This window comes from Xiphophorus couchianus, chromosome 4, assembly GCF_001444195.1.
Source record: "Xiphophorus couchianus chromosome 4, X_couchianus-1.0, whole genome shotgun sequence".
Classification (NCBI taxonomy): Eukaryota; Metazoa; Chordata; class Actinopteri; order Cyprinodontiformes; family Poeciliidae; genus Xiphophorus; species Xiphophorus couchianus.
In genome coordinates this window covers 13411329-13429825 of record NC_040231.1, presented here as the reverse complement: position 1 = coordinate 13429825, position 18497 = coordinate 13411329, and the positions used below count along the sequence as shown (strand labels likewise).

The 18497-nt window shown below is 36.4% G+C and overlaps 1 protein-coding gene across 1 annotated transcript in view; it reads left to right on the top strand.

Annotated features, from left to right (window-relative positions):
* The first annotated feature begins 2546 nt into the window (after positions 1 to 2546).
* tspan15 (tetraspanin 15) overlaps positions 2547 to 18497 on the top strand; it is a 40241-nt gene continuing 24290 nt past the window's right edge. The window contains exons 1-2 of the mRNA XM_028015213.1: positions 2547 to 2791; positions 16582 to 16767. Of these exons, the coding sequence (XP_027871014.1) occupies positions 2711 to 2791; positions 16582 to 16767 (267 nt within the window). The 5' untranslated portion in view covers positions 2547 to 2710. The remainder of the gene's footprint in view (positions 2792 to 16581; positions 16768 to 18497) is intronic.

Here is an 18497-nt window from a genome sequence, read left to right as displayed (position 1 = left end):
TTGCTTTGCTCTATTTAATTAATTTATATTATTTTTTATATATTTAACTCTTTAGCTTTTGCTTAGCATAATCCTAGTCTGTTTTGTTACATTTGCTACCTTACCATTATGGTACCACCACAGGAACTTAAAAAAACTAAAATGTTTTGTCACTGTAGCATTTTTATCACCAGTCATTGTCAACATCAAAGTGTCACAACGGTGCAGGTGAGGAAATCTCTCAGGAGTGAAACTGGGATCCAAATGACAGCCGGGTTTGAAGACGGCTACAATCTAACCTATGAATATTGAGCGCTCACATAGTAATGGTGTAATGGGAACTGGCTGTGGATCGTAGTGCTGCAGCTGGAGTGATGCCATCTCAAAAATAGTCTTGTGCTTGTGTTTCATGTCCTGCAGAGCAAACAGTCTGATGGTACCTGCATCTAACCACTTTTACTCCTTTTTCTCTTTTCTATTCCCATGATTGTCACCAAACTGCCACTTTTTTGTAATTCCTCAGGTCTGCTCTTTTCCCCAGAAGTGAAAGTAGGTGCATGCGTTGACACTGACAAGAAGGGAAGAAGGAAAATTTAGCTGACTGCACTTTGTTTCTCTCTCTCTCTCTGTATGTGTGTGGGTGTGTACAGTATGTGCAGCATGTGGGCACTTTCACATGGGTAGCAGGGCCAAGGCCAACATGGAGGGAAGAAGAAATGAAACCTTTGGCAGTTTGCAACAAAACTTACTCTGTGTGTTTTTCTGATAGTCTTTGCCAGGGTGGTGAGGATTTTTTCTCAATCTGTTGCTGTGAGCCTGTGAATATTGTAGCCTTTGTTTTCTGTTTTTAGCAGATAAACTCCTCTGCTGCTGTAGCCCAGCTACTTCAAGGTTTGAGATGCAGTGAATTTAGAGACAGTATTTTACATACTGTTTATTTTTCTTTAATATCAAAACACTCTGCTTGTTTTCCTCTAACAGTAACAACACTGTAAAACATATGAAGATGGTGTAAATTGAAAATGAACATCCAGCTGCTGCCTTAAAAATGTAATTTAAATCAACATAAAAATTACTTTGGTTTTAACGCAGAAATTAAAGTTGATTTAACAAGAGACAAGTTGTCTAATTATTGTTTTTTAAGTTCATTGCTGCAATTTAAACCACATAATTATTTCACAAGGGCAGCACAGTAGTGCAGTTGTTAGCACTATTGCCATGCATCTAGATTCTAGAAGGTCCTGGGTTCCATTCCCGGCCCGGGTTCTTTCAAAGAAAATGCAGAAAAGAGGGAAGGATAGGAAACAAATGGATTGCAGGATTCATGCAAAAATGACGCAGTGTTAAAAAAGCCTCAACAATGCAATTACAGTTGAATATTATTACTAAAAAAACAGTTTATTTGCTTTGATTGTGTCTTTTCAATTACAGCCTGCTTCAAATCATCAGCAAAGAGACAAAAGAAAAAGAAGAAAAAGATGGCAAACGGCAAAAATGTGTTGTTGATGTCTTTATTGATGTTTTAAAAATGTCTTTTCTACTCCAGACAGGCGCCAGTGAATCTGGTGGAGGAGACTGTTTTGGTGCAGAGACAGCAGAACTCATGAGGCGTTCCAGTTCTACTCAGAAATGGGAAATTCCAACTTCCCAGTGGGAAAAAATCTTCAAAACCGGAAGTCGGAGATCCCACTGGGAAACAGGAAGCAACTGAGACACAACTTGGAGGGATTCAAACTGTTTTTGTCACTATTCATAAAAACAAACTGTAAAAATATCTTTTATGGTGCAGATAAGGAGAAAAGTAGATCAACCAACAACATTAAACAGGAAAACGTAATTAAATAACTAAAGTTAAATAAATATTAAATAATAATTTTATTAAATAACAATAATATAATTAAATATCTGTAAGTTGTTCACATCCATTCAGAAACCAACACAGAAAATGAACTGCAGAACAAATCTCCTTTAATATTTAATGACTTATAAACTAAGCGTCCATAATATAAAATCCAGCTGTTTTTAGCCTGGATTTAGCCCTCTTTAATTCAGGATCCTAACGCCTCTGCAACCAAACGTACTGTAGAGTAAATGGAAATACATTTTGGTAGGTTGAACTGAAGGTACAGTGCAGTAATATTATTGAAAAATAAATTTGACTTCTTGGATCTAATTTTAAAAATCTGAATTATGTACAGAACATTGAAAAACATAAAATCTTACAAAGTATTTTTGTCTAGTTTCTGGTGCAACTTTGTTAGTGCTTGAGATAAGACAAAACAAGTAACTCTTCATGAATATATGAGCTTGTTTTAAGTCAATTATTCCTTAATATTGATGAAAATGTATTAGTTCCATTGTCAGATTATTTCACATATAACAAGACATTTTTCCAATAATAAAAGTGAAATAATCTGCCAGTTGAACCAGTAAAACAAGCTCCTGTATCTCCTTTCGTGTTTTTGCAGTGATTTTATTTGAGAGCGTGAACTTTGTTTTTAGTAAGCGTCGACATTACCGTCAAGAGTTTCACCTCTCCGGCGGATTCAGTGAAATAAATCCGCTCTCTCGTGTTATAGCGGACTGAATCGCACCTGTATTTCCGGGCGTTTATCCAACGGTTCAGCAGCAGCGCGTGCAGGTGTGGCAGCGATGTCAACCCGGAAGTGAGTTGTTGTCAACATTGCGGGACGCGGCAGCCGTTGAGTCTTTCGCTCCTCTGTCAGAAACGATGCCTGGAAGCTGCAGCCCTCAAAGATTTGGCTACACGGTCGTGAAGTTCATCTTGTTCTCCTACGCCTGCGTGTTTTGGGTGAGTGTTGCTGTAAATTGGCGAGTTTTTCTGTTTGCCCAGAGAGTCCGACAGGCTGGCTGGAGGGGAGACTCGGTGACACGGAGCTTGTTTATGTCTGCCGGTGTTTGAGAATATAAGTTGTTTTCATTTTGTTTCGTTTAGTTCTACTCCAGTTTCCGATATACAGTGATTTATGACTGTAGCTCAGATTATTATTATTTTTTTTGTTTGTTTAAAACCTGTGGAGCAACGATGTCTCTCACATAAGAGTTTGCGCTTCTTATCTCTTGGCCACGCCCTCCTCTGCTCACCTTTACTCCAAAAAGCGGCTGTTCTTGAGAAATAGAGGCAATAAAATAAAATAAAAAACCAATCAGGAGATCTTGAAACTATGTTTGTATGTGTCACTCGGATTAGCGCATGATCAAGTCACTCATTTTGTAAACAAATAATTTGCTTCAAAGCACCAAATCTCAGTTTCTATAAAGATTTCCTCTAATTTGGAGTAAATTACCTGCCTCAAATTAGCTAATCCACATACTTATGACTGCTTATGTTAATCTATATTTATGTTGAATAAGATTTGAAGACTATTTTGTGAAAATGCTGTGTCAGAGCTATGACCACAAGCAGTACAAGACTCAAGGCGCATGTCATTGTGGTCAGGAGTCTGTGGGAAACACACAATCTGTTTTAAGTTCAAGTTCCTGTAAGTTACAAATCTATTAATTTGACTGATTTATTACACTCAGAGTAATTATATGTCAAGTGGGCATTTATGTATTTTAATTATTATGGAAAACCCACAATTTTGTTATAAATCAATGTCGGAATATATGTAGCTCTGGGAAAAATTAATAGAACCCTTAAAATGATCAGTATCTCTGATTTTACATTTTATAGGTGTATGTTTGATTAAATGAACATTGTTCTTTTATTCTATGAACTACTGACAACGTGTCTCTGAAATTCCAAGCAAAAATTTTGTATTTATTTGCAGATATTGAGAAATGGTCAACATAACAAAAAAGATGCAGAGCTTTCAGACCTCAAATAATGCAAAGAAAACAAGTTGATATTTGTTTAGAAACAACAATATTAATGTTTTAACTCAGGAAGAGTTCAGAGATCAGTATTTGTCCGAATAACCAGGAGATTTTCAATGGGGTTCAGTGCAGTGGACTGTTAATTTTTTCCATAGATGTATATTCACTTGAATTATTTGTTGTGCACATTTTTTTCTCACTTATTCACCAGAGAGAGCGAGGTTTTTTTAGTTCAAGAAAAAACCCCAATGCTTTCTGAAATAAATCAATAGAATCAATATGCAAAATTTCTGTGCAACAGCAGCTAAGTGACAGGCAATTAAAAGCAAAGATCCACACAAAGAAACTAGATTATTTCATGATCAACCTCGTTTGTCTGCATTTTTTTAATGTTTCCCATTTCAGTAGTCAGGGTTCCTCTACATTTAAAAGGAAAACTCCTCCCACATCGCCTCATGATCACCCAGAAAGATTATAATTACAACTAACAGACACTAACCCAGGCTCGGGACACTAGGGCAGTCATTCATCCTGCCGGCCGCCATGTTTTGGAGTTAAAAAATGTTTAAAGTTGACAGGAAGTTTGAAAATATTACTTGATAGTTATGTGTTTTTGGAAGACTGGAAGATTAATGCCTAAATACCAACTATTTAGACATTAAAAAGTATTTAAAAAAGGCAGTAAAGCCTGGTGGGGGCACAAGTAAAGCCTGGTGGCCCACCAGGCTTATAATGCACTGAAGGAAACCCTGCTTACTTAAAGAGATGGTGGGAACAGACTTGTCTGTTACCAATTTCTGCTTTACTATGAGATCTGAGCTGATTCTGATTTTAATGGATCTTTGTTTGTTTTTGTTTTGTTTATAATCTCAGTGGCTCATGAAATGTGAGACTAATCCACTGGACTGGATTGTAGATTAAGGGGAGGAAACTGTGTTGCAGTTTATTTGATTTATGTATTATTTTAAGTAATTTTCGAATACAAGAGAAAACATAAAGCATTGCAAAGATGATTTCAGTTAATATCCTTAAAACATTTAATTTTAGTTGCTCTTTTAGACCCTTTAAATGATGAATGAAAACCAAAACTTCCTTATGAAGGGATATAAATCTTGACCTTTTCTACTTTTAAGAAATCTTTGTGGAGGATCTTATATTGTTCAAACAATAATGCTGACATGTCACCATATAAGGACAGAATGTCCATGATGTATTTCCATTTCTACATTATTCTGCATGGTAAACACATTTTTATCCCAGGTTCAAACATATTTGCATTTTAATGATGCACTTACAACATTTCAAAGTCATCTGAATCATTTATTCTTTAAACAAAGAACTCAATTCAATATTTTGCTACTGGAAAAATCAGTTTATCTATATTTGTTAGAAAATGCCAGCTCAGCAGGTTTTCCCTAAGTGTACTATAAGCCTGGCGGGCCACCAGGGTTTACTTGTGCCCCGCCAGGCTTAGCATTGCTTATTTATTTAAGTTTTTTTAAGACTTTATAGTTGGTGTTCAGATATTAACCAATCTTTCAATAACGCATAATTGTCAAGTGATATTTTCAAATTTCCTGTCAAAAGATTTTTAACTCAAAAATACGACGGGCTGCTGGATGAATGACTGAACTAGCACCCAACCACCAGGCTTAGCAAGTTTTCTTAGGGAAACCTTGAGCCTAGGATATTCTTAGAAGGATCATTTAACTTTAAAGAGACATATTCTTTAGATTTTTTTTATTTTATTTACACCATGTAGGACCTCCCATGTCTCAATTCAACTGGAGCAAAATGCTGATATGTTGCATTCATCCTCTGATAGTCTGTCTTTTCCCTAACATTGGCAGCGCTGCAGCTGGGCTGCCTAATAGAAGGAATAACAGGCAGACTGACACTCCAGTTAAAAATCACTTATCTGTTTCCAAATCGTTTTGGTATAAACAAGCAGAGGACAGAGATGGCACAGAGGAAGCAGCAGCCGATTTATTATAGGGACTGAATGCTGCGCTGACGGTGGGAGGAGAGGAAAGTAATTCAGCTGCGTTTATTTTGCTTCCGCAGGTTTCAACTCTTTTATAATAAAGTAATTTTCTATTCTGGGCCTGAGAAGAATGTAGTTAATCTGAAAAAATACAAGCAGTTTTGGTCTTATTGTTTTCTCAAGAAAACGTAGACACTCAAAATCCACTCAGTGATTTATCGATTAGATGCGAGCTCAGCTTTTCCTTCTTTTAGTGAACGTTGTACTCTGTACTGGCTTTCTGCAAGCTTTGTTGATTATTGCAAATATTGAAGTAGTAACCAAATGCAAATAGCACAGAGAAAGCAGTTTGGAGGGAAATCTGTGTTGCTTAAACGTTCAGAGATCTAAATTTTTTAATTGATACAGACGTGTCTGGCCTGCTTACATTCTCATTGTCTGTGTTGTTGAACAGGAAGTGCCAAGGATGTAAACAAGCCAGTAACGGTTCCTTACAGTGACGCAACAATTGTCTGAAACATGAGTAATGTCCTGCATGCTCTGGTCAATGATTTAAGTAACAAAAAGACAATGGAGCTTTTTAAATAGGAGCTAAAACTAACCATGAAGTGGATGAGAAAACCACAAGTTTCCTTCAGATTTTGGGTAAATCAGTAGGAGAGGATTTGACCAAATATTTTGTAAATATTGTATAAAATCCGTTCAAACTGCTAAGAGTGCAGTGGGACTGTTGAGGCAAAATCTGCTCTATGTTTTTGTTAATTGTTGATGCATGTTTCCAGTGTTAAACTTTGTTGATGGGCTTTTTTAGGTCTTTCTTCACCCTCACTTTTTAAAATGTCCACATTGTTCATGCTGCAGCAGTTCAACTATTAGAACATTTTGTGTAGATTTTTCACACCTGCAGTCCAGGAAAAACTTAACCAGCTGGTTATTACTGAACTGCAATCATCTGAATCAGGAACCATCTAGAACATGCAGGGTAATGTACCTTAAGAACCTCAGGTACGGCCGTGTGCATTCATGGCTGTACGTGCAGGACTGCAGATATAAATGACGAGTGGGCGGATCTTGGCTTTTCAGTTTTTCAGAAAATTTAATTATTATATAAGGCAAAATATTTTTTTTGTAAACAGACTCAACAATGCAAACAGGCCAACATAGGCGATGTGGAGATTTTCAAAAAATTTTCTGTGTCAAATGGTTGTGATAATTATCAATATGTGGATTAAACAAATTAAAATATTTGTTGTTTAAACAAATATTTAAATTTGTTTAAACAACAAATTAGACTTATTTCTAAAAAATTGTCAGATTAAACAGTAAATTCTCTCAAGAATTGAAGAACTTTATGGATTAACAATCTCAGTCTCTTAACCAGCAATATTTTAATATGCAAACCTCATTTGCAGTACTGTTTAAAAAACCAAATACGCTTTTAGTATTTTAGTCTAAAATATTTTGGTGACTAAATATTCAAACTCAATTGTGATGGCTGGATGTATTATTTTTTGTTTTCTGAGAAACTGAATTGGGTTTTTTATTGGTTGTAACGCATAACCACCAAAATAATTTAAATACTTGAAATAAATTAAATTTATATAGTGTATTTGTTTGTTCAAGTCATATACTGTTCTCAACATATGTAACAAAGTTAAATATTTGGGACATTGCATAAATGACGACCTGTCTGATGAACATAACATCTATAGGCAGTATCGTATGATGTATGCTAATATTCTGATCAGAAAATTCAGTTTGTGTTCATCCTCTGTAGAGAGCTCTTTTTAAAGCTTTTTGTGCTCCACTGTACACTGCCCATCTGTGGCGACGATACAAAAAAAGCGGCCTGCAGAAGCTTTGCATGGTCTACATGAGGGTTCTACTCAGTGCCTGGATGGATTAGTGCTAACCTTATGTTTGTACATGATGCTGTACCCTCCTGTGCTGCTCTGCTCAGGAGTCTTATGTACAAATCCATGTGAAGATTATCTGTGTCATGCAATAATATAATTGCAATTTTAGTAAACCCTGCACCGAGTACAGTGAGGTTTTCCTCAAGGTTGTGGCGTCACCATTTATTTGTGACTCGGTGAATATTATACGTCATGTTTATTTTTATCTTGTATTGTTTTTTTGTACTTATTTTGTTTTTATCTCTTTACTATGGACCTTATTGTGTCTGGAATAAAGACATGATGATGATGTTTAATATATGGGTTAAATTTTTTATATAGAATTACAGTGGATCCCTGACTATTCACGTCGATATTCTGAGATTTTTCTAACTCCAAATTATTTGTGGAAAATGTACCTATTTTTCTACTTTTGAAGAGCACACATAAAGTATTTCAAAAAAATGTTCTTTAGAAAACCTAAATATCTCGCCGCAAAGCTACTTGAGATGTATTTGCAAGCAGCAAATGCAGGAGCGCCGTTTATTTTCCTTGTTGCTGATTGGCTGAACTCCCAAGAGCAGACCTAGTACAACTATGGACGTTATATTCTCTTAACACACATTAAGGTATTTTTGGTGTTTGACCTGTGTCAATCTTTTCCTCCAAAATGAATTTAATCTCAAAATAATATTTCAATATTGAGCTGCGACTGCAGAATATATCTAATATATCAGATTCACTCTGTTAGATTAAAAACCACCAATAAAGCAGCTATTTCAGTTTAAGAAGAAAAGGCAGAAAGTCCTGCTGTTTTCACTGTAACAACCTGCCAGTTCTAGGAAGAAAACAAGTTTTACATGTAAAAGGCCTGACGACGATTTCACAGAAGCTGCACCTCATCCAGCTACGCTTTGTACAAATTCCTGAAACCAGTATATGGTTTAATATCATGGTGACATTCAGCAGGTTTTAGAATAAAATGCTTAACATTATAATTGCACACAGACTATTGCGAATCACAAAGACATATTTAGGACATGATTTAAATAAAATTAAGCTATAACTCTGTGCAGACAATAACAACACAAGTCAGTGCTCTAAATTTTAAAATCCCATTGAGCTTACTAGATTTTGATCATTGACTATAAAAGCATCAGCCAAGCTTTTATTGCATCAATACAGGGAACAAAAAAATGGATATGGCAAGGATTACTTTTTAAAATAAACATCACTCTGCTTATGAGGCTTTATTTTAGACATCTTAATTCGCTTTTAACGGAGAAAAAATACGTTGAAGGTCTGCAGGAGGGAGATCCTGAAGCAGCCAATCACCATCTGACAGACTAACATAATGAAAAACACAATTTAACACCAGTTGGTCTTTACAAGTTCAGTTTTCCTTTATATTAGACTGTCAGTCAATTATACGTAGAAATACTTTTACTGAAAACACCTTTTAGTTTTTTTTCCTTTTAAATTATACGTGTCTGACTACACAATTGCAGAGCTGGGTAGCAATAGCACAGATAAGAAAGTTGGAGTGTGCAGAAATAATTTATGATTTGGAATTTCATTACTTTTAGGCCATCAATTAAAACAGCACTGGCCGAGATTTTCTTGTATCAATAGTTGAAACTACAAAAAAAAACACAGGAAGGAAAAAAATTCAAAAATCTCACCCACATATCAACCTGCTTATCTCGCTTTATTTTAGACATTTTCATTAATTCTGTCCAAAAACAAATATGTTTAAAGTCTGCAGAAGGCAGATCCTAAAACGTTCGGTCAGTATATTTAAATACCAGTTAAATTAGACTGTCATTCAACAGAAATACTTTTATTCAGAACAACTGCTATATTTATTTTTATTTATGACTATAGCCAAACAAAAATAAAGGGAACTAGGAATCAGTAGCACAGAGGAGGAAGTAGGAGTGTGCATAGATAATTTATGCATTGGTGTCTGAATCTAATTTACAATATTTTTGATTTTAAGTGAAAACTATACATATTAATAGTTTATTACAATACTCCTGCAAGAAGTTACGTTTGCTGCTTGTGCAAAGGTTTGTGCTGATAGAAGTGTGTCATTGAGTATCATAACGATGATGTAAACGTAAATATTTTGTAATATAATCCTTTTCTCTCCTGTTTTATACATGTTCTGCTGTAGATTTTAGGAGAATACTGTAAATATACAGGAAACTAATTTGGATTTGAAAGCTTTGAATTACTTTTAAGTATGGAGCTGATGTGTTCAATGTCAGTAGAATTAAAAACTATTTAATAAAACAGACTGACTTGATGAATCTGTTCATTTTGAGTCCGTCCCACACGTATCCAGCTCCTATCGGTGAAGGACTCTGGTATTCCTCAGTTGGACAGTATTTCTTGTTTAAATACATTTTCTCCTCTGTTCTCTGAACTGTTTCTGAGTTTCAAGTTTTGCTAGATGCTTTCAGAAACGAACCGCGGAGATATTTTAGCGGTCTGGCAGCGAAACCTCGACCTGCTTCCTTTATATCAGTCAGTCATCCGCAGCTTTAAGTGCACACAGATAAACAGAGGCCTGCCTGTGTTACTGTAGTTTGCTCCTCCACGGTAAAAGCTGAGGCAGAATATGCTTCCACCTCTTTTTGTTTGTAGTTTGATAAGATTATGAAGAATATTTGAACTTAGGTTATGCTGTGCAGCTTTCCTCTTCAATGTTTTTTGCCAAAATGTTTGTATTGATTGAGAATTTGAATTCCTTCCAGACAGAGACTTTGTTTTGTTAATGTTTACAGTAGGTTTTAAATGCTCTTTAGGGTTTTCTTTACTCCCTTGTAAGACGGATTAAATCAGTCTGACCCTACAACACATGGCGAGTTGGGACAGGTAAAGAAAAACAGGTAAAATAGTTTTTGCTTTTGAATCTCTGACATCTACATGTGTGGAAAAACTTGTTTGTTTTTTCTTCTACACTTGTTTTCCTTCATTCTCTATAGCATTTATTTTAAAATATTAATAAAAACAGAATCCTATAGGGAAAATAAATGCCAGAAAATATAAAAAAAATTTGCACTCTAAACAAATTTGCCAGAATCTTTACTTTTCCAAAAACCAACCTAGTTATTCACTATGTAACTTGTTTTTTCTTTTTTTGTTTTTACATATTTGTTAAAACTGTCCTGACAGTTTGGTATGAAGCACTGGGAGAAGGCAGAGGAAATATTTCTTTGTTTTTTTACACAGATATTCCTCCCACCATACTTTCATGTCACAACAGTTTTAATATATTGATATAAAATATATTTCTTAATAAACATTACATATTGCAGCTTTAAGCATTGGTAGGTATACCAAGATTTTAAAAAGTTACCTGTTTAGAACCGCTAAAATGTTCTTTTAGAAAGTCTTTTCATTAAGATAAAGTTCCTGATTGACGAGGGAAAACTAATGATTTCCCTCCTAGCCGTTGCTGTGCACTGCTAGTCAGCTGGCTGCTATACCTTTCTTCAAAGTGTTTATTGTGGTGTTTTGTGTAATATCTAGGTATTTTTGAAGAAATGGGACAAGACATTTCTTCATTTTCTTGTGCTTGTCACCATACTGTAATGGGGGAAATTTTCTGCCATATTCCAAAAGCAAACATTTTCAGTCTGAAAACAAGATTCCATGTCTTTGGTTCTCAGAACGTCTAAGACCTGTACTTACATTTTCATTTTGAAAGCAGGACTTCATGTTTTTCTTCTCAAAGCGTGTAACGCTTGTACTCAAAACGTCTGCTCTTTCAAATTTTCACTGTGCTTTCTCAAACCTTTCTCCTCGCGCTCAAATCGTGTCTCTGCTCAGAACAAATCTACACTTGCAAACCTTTCTGCTCGCTTGTGAATCATTTTCTGCTCTCTCAAAACAAAAAAGTACAGTTGCCTGGCAACCTGTCGGCCAGTAGAATGAAAGTGTTGTACTTGTCCGTCTACTGCGTGTGCCTGTGTGGCTGCTATATACAGTACATATGCTAGAAATGCGCTAGTAATTGATGCTAACAGCCTACAGGAGTTTGTTCACCCAACCAAAGAAAATGGATCCACAGAACCAACCAAGTTATAACTTAGATAGATAGATAGAATTAATTGTGCGATTTGGGTTTAACTTTTATTTTCTCATCCCACCAGTATGAGAAAATAAATGATCAAATCAAAATAATCAGTTGATTTTGTTGCAGTAAGAAAATAATTGCTTTTCTTTTCTTAAATACAAACATTCTTCAGTGCCACAGTAAAAGCATGGTATTTTTACTGTAGTCACACCCAGGAAATCTCATATTAAAATTCTTGACAGTGTTACCTGCTTTGCTCTCTGAACAAATGTTTGCTGGCCTCCAGTTCTCACATTCTGCATTTTAATACAGCTGAATCCTCATCAAATCTCTCTGCCATATTTTTTCCTGCTTTTGCAGTGGAATAAAAACATAACTCAGTGACTGTAAAGCAGCCCTCGGGGTCTACATTTTCACCTGCTATGACTCTCGAACCCACATTTTGAGTTGTGTCCCTGCATTCATATCAGCTTACTAAATTCACAATGGACCATGCTGCCTGCTGAAATGACCACATAAACACAGCAGGTGGTCTGTTATTTCACTTAGACACAGAATGAGAACCAGAAGTGAGAAAATGTCATTTCTTTCACACCCCACACTAAACAACCCATGAGTTAAGGACGCATTCACATGTCGGCGGCTGTCTTCCTGTCAGCTGAATTTGCTGCTCTTCTGTCACTCACCGAGCAAAATGAAGAAACGCACAAAGCAGAAACGATGTTTATCCATTTGCCACCGTTTTTTTATTTTTAAAGAGTCGCGGGGGGGAACGCACAAAGGAGAAACTTACTGTGTTCAAAGCAGTTTCAGCATCTGAGTGATGACTTGACGAAACCAATGCTTTTAAAGATAAATAGTCCTCTGGCTCTACTCTCCTTGTGTGTGCTCTGATTCTTATGAATGAGTTGCAACATTTTCTATGTTGGCTTTTGATGAAAGAACGTTTAACAAAACCTTTAACTGATTTTCTCTCTATACTTAGGTGAAGCACATGTTGCAGTTTTCAGCATGTGTCATATAAAGTCAACCTTTTTTTTAGCTTTACATCATGTTATAATGTTTTTCCCACATCAAAAACATACCTAGTGTTGCCTTGATTATTTCAGGCATGTTTGGGAAATCCTTTAATCTCCATGGCAAACGTCAAGCGGTGCAAAACACCTGGGTGGATCTAGCCCCTCCTTTGAGACACAGCTCCTCCTCCAAGCTGCAGTTTCTGAGCTTCCACCTCACAGATCAGCCTCTCCTGCGACTCCAACACTCAGCTCCTTCAGACTAGCCAGCAGCAATTAGCAAACAATCAGTTGAGCTCAATATATCACTTACTTCTCATTGCAACACCTGTAAAGACGTTGTGAAAAGGAGGACTGATGTTGTGATTTCCTGAAGGTGGAGTTTCAGAATGAGCAGGAGTTTTTAAAGGGACAGAGACCCAATGTCAAGATGTTAAATTAGGAAGAAAATTTTCCTTTAAGTCATACTTAATATATATTATAGCATTTATATAACAACTGAAGTTAATATAGTTACTTGATTGTGCTGTAAAGCGACTCAATGTGCCTGGAAAACACATACTGCCTCTTTAAGTGTCTCTGCGCTGTCATTTGAAACATTAATCACTTTATTTACTTACTTTAAACATTAACCTTATAAGTTTCAGATATTTTCAGCTTTTTAAAAGATTTGTTGATTTATTTGTAGACCAACAAATAAATCTCTATTTTTTCCTATTTAAAATCAAATTAAACCTGTCTGTAGGAGTGTATCATTTCAAAATGGCTTCTCATGTTGTTACCTGCTGCTAAAATGAGGTCTTTCTTTAGTTTGCACATCAGGTCAGATACACTGCCTGGCCAAAAAAAAAGTCGCCACCTGGATTTAACTAAGCAAATAGGTACAGGCCTCCTATTGGATAAGTACTGCATAGGCGATTATCTTTCAGCTGGTAACAAGTTATTTAACCCCAGCTGATACAATGAGTAACTCCTCATTTCTTAAACAACCATGGCAAAAGACACATCCTGTGGTCGTGGAAAAGACGTTAGTCTGTTTAAGAAGGGTCAAATCATTGGCATGCATCAAGCAGAGAAAACATCTAAGGAGATTGCAGAAACTACTAGAATTGGGTTAAGAACTGTCCAACGCATCATTAAAAACTGGAAGGATGGTGGGGAACCATCGTCTTCCAGGAAGAAATGTGGTCGGAAAAAAATCCTGAATGATCGTGATCGGCGATTACTTAAACGTTTGGTCAAATCAAATCGAAGAAAAACAACAGCAGAACTCAGGAGTATGTTTAATTGTGAACGCAAAAGCATTTCCACACGCACAATGTGAAGGGAACTCAAGGGGTTGGGATTGAACAGCTGTGTAGCCGTAAGAAAACCTCTAATCAGTAAGGCTAACCAGAAAAAAAGGCTTCAGTTTGCTAGGGAGCATAAAGATTGGACTCTGGAGGAATGGAAGAGGGTCATGTGGTCTGATGAGTCCAGATTTACCCTGTTCCAGAGTGATGGGCGCATCAGGGTAAGAAGAGAGGCAGGTGAAGTGATGCACCCATCATGCCTAGTGCCTACTGTACAAGCCTGTGGGGGCAGTGTTATGATCTGGGGTTGCTGCAGTTGGTCAGGTCTAGGTTCAGCAACATTGTGTGCCCAAAGAATGAGGTCAGCTGACTACCTGAATATACTGAATGACCAGGTTATTCCATCAATGGATTTTGTCTTCCCAAATGGAACGGGCATATTCCAAGATGACAATGCCAGGATTCATGGGGCTCACATTGTGAAAGAGTGGTTCAGGGAGCATGAGACATCTTTTTCACACATGGATTGGCCACCACAGAGTCCAGACCTTAACCCCATTGAGAATCTTTGGGATGTGCTGGAGAAGGCTTTGCGCAGTGGTCAGACTCTCCCATCATCAATACAAGATCTTGGTGAAAGATTAATGCAACACTGGATGGAAATAAATCTTGTGACACTGCAGAAGCTTATTGAAACAATGCCACAGCGAATGCGGGCTGTAATCAAAGCTAAAGGCGGTCCAACAAAATATTAGAGAGTGTGACCATTTTTTGGTGGCGACTGTTTTTTTGGCCAGGCAGTGTATTTGCAGTGTAAATAGTCAAATTATTCTAAAGTAACCTGGGCAAAAACAAGCTGTGAGGGAGAATATTCCCAGTGGGGTGTGTTATTGTTGGAGTTTTGTGAGGGCAGAATTATCATGGCTGTCAGAAATGACTCTGAGGATCAAAAATTAAAGCTTTTTAAATAAAAATCACTTTTTGTTCGGATTGAAGGAGCTATGGTTGACTTTTTGGATACACAAACATATGAGTTAAGCAAAAGTCAGTACAGGTGGGATGTTGTTGTGTGGCTTTTGTCTCAGTGTGAGGTAATAGGTCTGTAGTCTCAGCTGGAGTTTTCCTGTGTGGGTTTTCTTGCTCATGGAAACAGAAAACATGCTTGTTGTGGCTGTTTGCTTTAAAATTGATCTTGAAAATGATGAAGTCTGTGCATGGTCGTTTGTCCAGGATGTTCCTGGGATTGACTGATTACCTGTCTAGGATGTACCTCACATTTCCCCCTGGGAAAACCTGCAGCCCCACTGAACAGCTGAGGAGTGTTTTCTCTTTGGTGCTACTTCACGGTTTTACTGTCTGAGAAACTTAAATTGTTCAAATGCCTGGATCTGATTCTGTGTTGCTTCATGTGTTACTCAGGGTTTCTAGTTCCACAGTTTGGAATTTAAAATTTTTATGTTTTGATAAAAAAAATTGGAAAAATATTTTCATTTATAGACTTTCCTTCCATCCTAACAGAAAATGTTGGCTGCTTTAAATCACAAAGGAAAACTTCTTTTTTTTTACAGCAGGTTTTCAAAGAATCAGACTATGAAACGTTTTGCCTGTTGGAAGCATTAGATTGTAGCTGCACCTCAGGAGCTAGATTCCTTTGATAAGATATAAATTTAAAACAACACTTCAATCTAAAGTTGGATTTAAATGTGTGTCTGTCATTATTGTTACAGATATTTATATCTATAGTTTAACAAATTTCTTTTATGTAATACTTTTACTGTGACGCATTAAGCTCTCTGAGCCCAGTTTTAAAGGTATTTGTTTTTCCTTTGATGTCCTGTAAATCACTTTGGATTAGCTTATGTATGAATAGCGCTATATATATAAATAAATCCTTCCTTCCTTCAAACTTTTGTTGGTTTCACTGAGGCGTTGCAGCAATTGTTTAAACTGGATGTTAATTTAGTGAAGGGATTGTCTTTCACAGTTTAAAAGTTTATATATTCATCTGAATGTTTGCAAACATTTGCTATTGAAGTCTATAAGGAATAATTATAACTTTTTCCTTTAAATCTAACAAACATGGATACATTTCCTCATTAGTGTGAATAATAGAAATAATTGCCTTGCAGACAAAATACAACTGAGTTTTTTATTTGCCACATTACAACAGAAGGAATCTAAAAGCGCTCCACAAAGGGATCCAATTAAATGCAGTTACATTATTATTCACTCCCAACGCAGTCTGATGTAAATCCAGTTACATTCAGTGCAATTCTATTCAAATTATAATCCAGACAAACATAATACTGTAGATATAAAGTCAAAAAGCGACCTGTCAATACTGTGGCTTTTCACAAGGTTTGGTTTTAAAGTTTATCATGATAAATGGTGGAATGAATGTATTATTTCCTTCATCCACAATCTAACTAAAATTGTATCTGTTCAGAAATTAAAATAATCCACCCTGACTGATAATCTGTTGTGTTTCCAGCTTATAGGCACATTTATCCTGGCCATTGGCATCTATGCAGAGGTGGAGCGACTGCGTTTTAAGACCCTGGATGGTTTGTTTTTGGCCCCGTCTATAATCCTCATCCTGTTGGGAATTGTGATGTTCATCGTTTCCTTCATTGGAGTTTTGGGCTCACTGAGGGATAACCTGAAGCTTCTGAATGTGGTGAGTATTTGAGCCGTTTGTGGATTTTCTATATCAAAATTTAAAAAGGGAAAACTAAGAAGTCCTGTGATCACTGTGTTACTTTTTGTCATAAAATCCCGCTCTGTGAAGGGATTATTTGTTTACAAACACAGCGGATGTGCGCGCAACTCGACTGTAGAAAGAGCTGGGCCATCCTTTAAGTGATCTCTGGTTACCATGGCTACCCGCATTTATCTTGGTGTTTTAGCATTAGCTAGCATGTTGTCAGCAAACTACAAGTGTTTATCACAGCGCGATGAAATAAGCTTTGCTGCTAAATTGACATTAGTGAATGAGATGCGTCTTAATAACTCATAAACATTAAATGCAGGCGTGTCGATAAATGACGACAGAAAATGGCACAAATGTCAGACATTACTTACTTGCTAGCAATTTTGTTAACGGTAAGCTGATCAGCTCTCAATAAGAGATGTCGAGTCCTTTTAAATAAGACAAATGTATACATGGTGACCAATAAGGGCACAGGAATAAAGGGTTTTACTAAAATGAATGTTTTTATTTAAAAAAAACAGAATTTATTTCCCTCCTCGCTACCCAAATAGATTAAGTAAAAAATTCTGGGTAAAAAAAATAAAATAAAAAATTACCGTTTAAAATTTCCCTTTTGGTTAACTTTCTACTTATTTTGAAAAACACACATAGCCTTTGTCTTTTCTTTTTTTTTTTTTTAAGTGAACAGTGATAGAGATTAACTGTATTTTTTATATGCAGTGTCTTAATTGTGTTTGTCCTGTTTCTGAACCATTTAATTCAGTTTCTTGTAGAACATTTTTCCTTTGTCTCCATTAAAGCTGCAGTGTTTCTGCTGTGTGTGCAGGCTTTGTGTCACTGGGCCATTTGATCTTATCTCTGTTCATTTGCATGCTATAAACTGTCTGAGAGCTCCTCATACAGTTTATGTTCCTCTAAATTAGGTCAGTCATTAACATGATTAAAATTTACTTTTAACAATTGCAAATAGATTCAGAACTGTCCACAGTGTGATGCATCTAAAAATAAATTAATTCCCTGTGGTTAGCCTGCCTTGTGTTTCTTATTAAAAACCAAATATCTAACTATTTTTTCCTGTAATATTTAACAATTTCACATTTGAAAATGAACTGAAGCTGCAGGTTTACCAACAACGCAGCTCTACGCCTCCTGAAGATATGAACAGCATTTCACAGGTTTTCTAAGTGCTACCCTCCCATCAGGGTTATTGGTGTTGAATAGATCCTTTATCGTCTAAACATGCTTTTAGCATCCCTTCATCAAATGCTTCTCTGAAGAATCTCTTTTCTTTAGGTAGTTGCCCATTAAGGAGTATTGTTTAGCCTTCAAAACCTGCCAAGTTGCTCTGAAGCTGCCAAAAATAAAACCTGAGCTGCAGCCTCAATGCTCCATCTTGGATAAATGTGGTCAATTTTCACTCAGATTTGAAACTCTTTCTCCAGGGGGCGCATCGACAGAAGAGGTTGTATTTCCAGTATAGAAAATTACAGAACCATGCTATAATTGTTTGCCAGCAGCCGTTTGGGAGGCTTTGCCCTCTGTTGGGGACGTCCATACAATCCTATACTGTTGAACAGCAAGTGGCTCTTTGCTGCTTTGCTCACAGTTTAGATTTTCTTCAGGGTTTTGGCAAAATATCAAAATCTCTTGGAGGTTGTATTTAGTAAGGAGACATGTTGTACAATATTCCTGCCCAG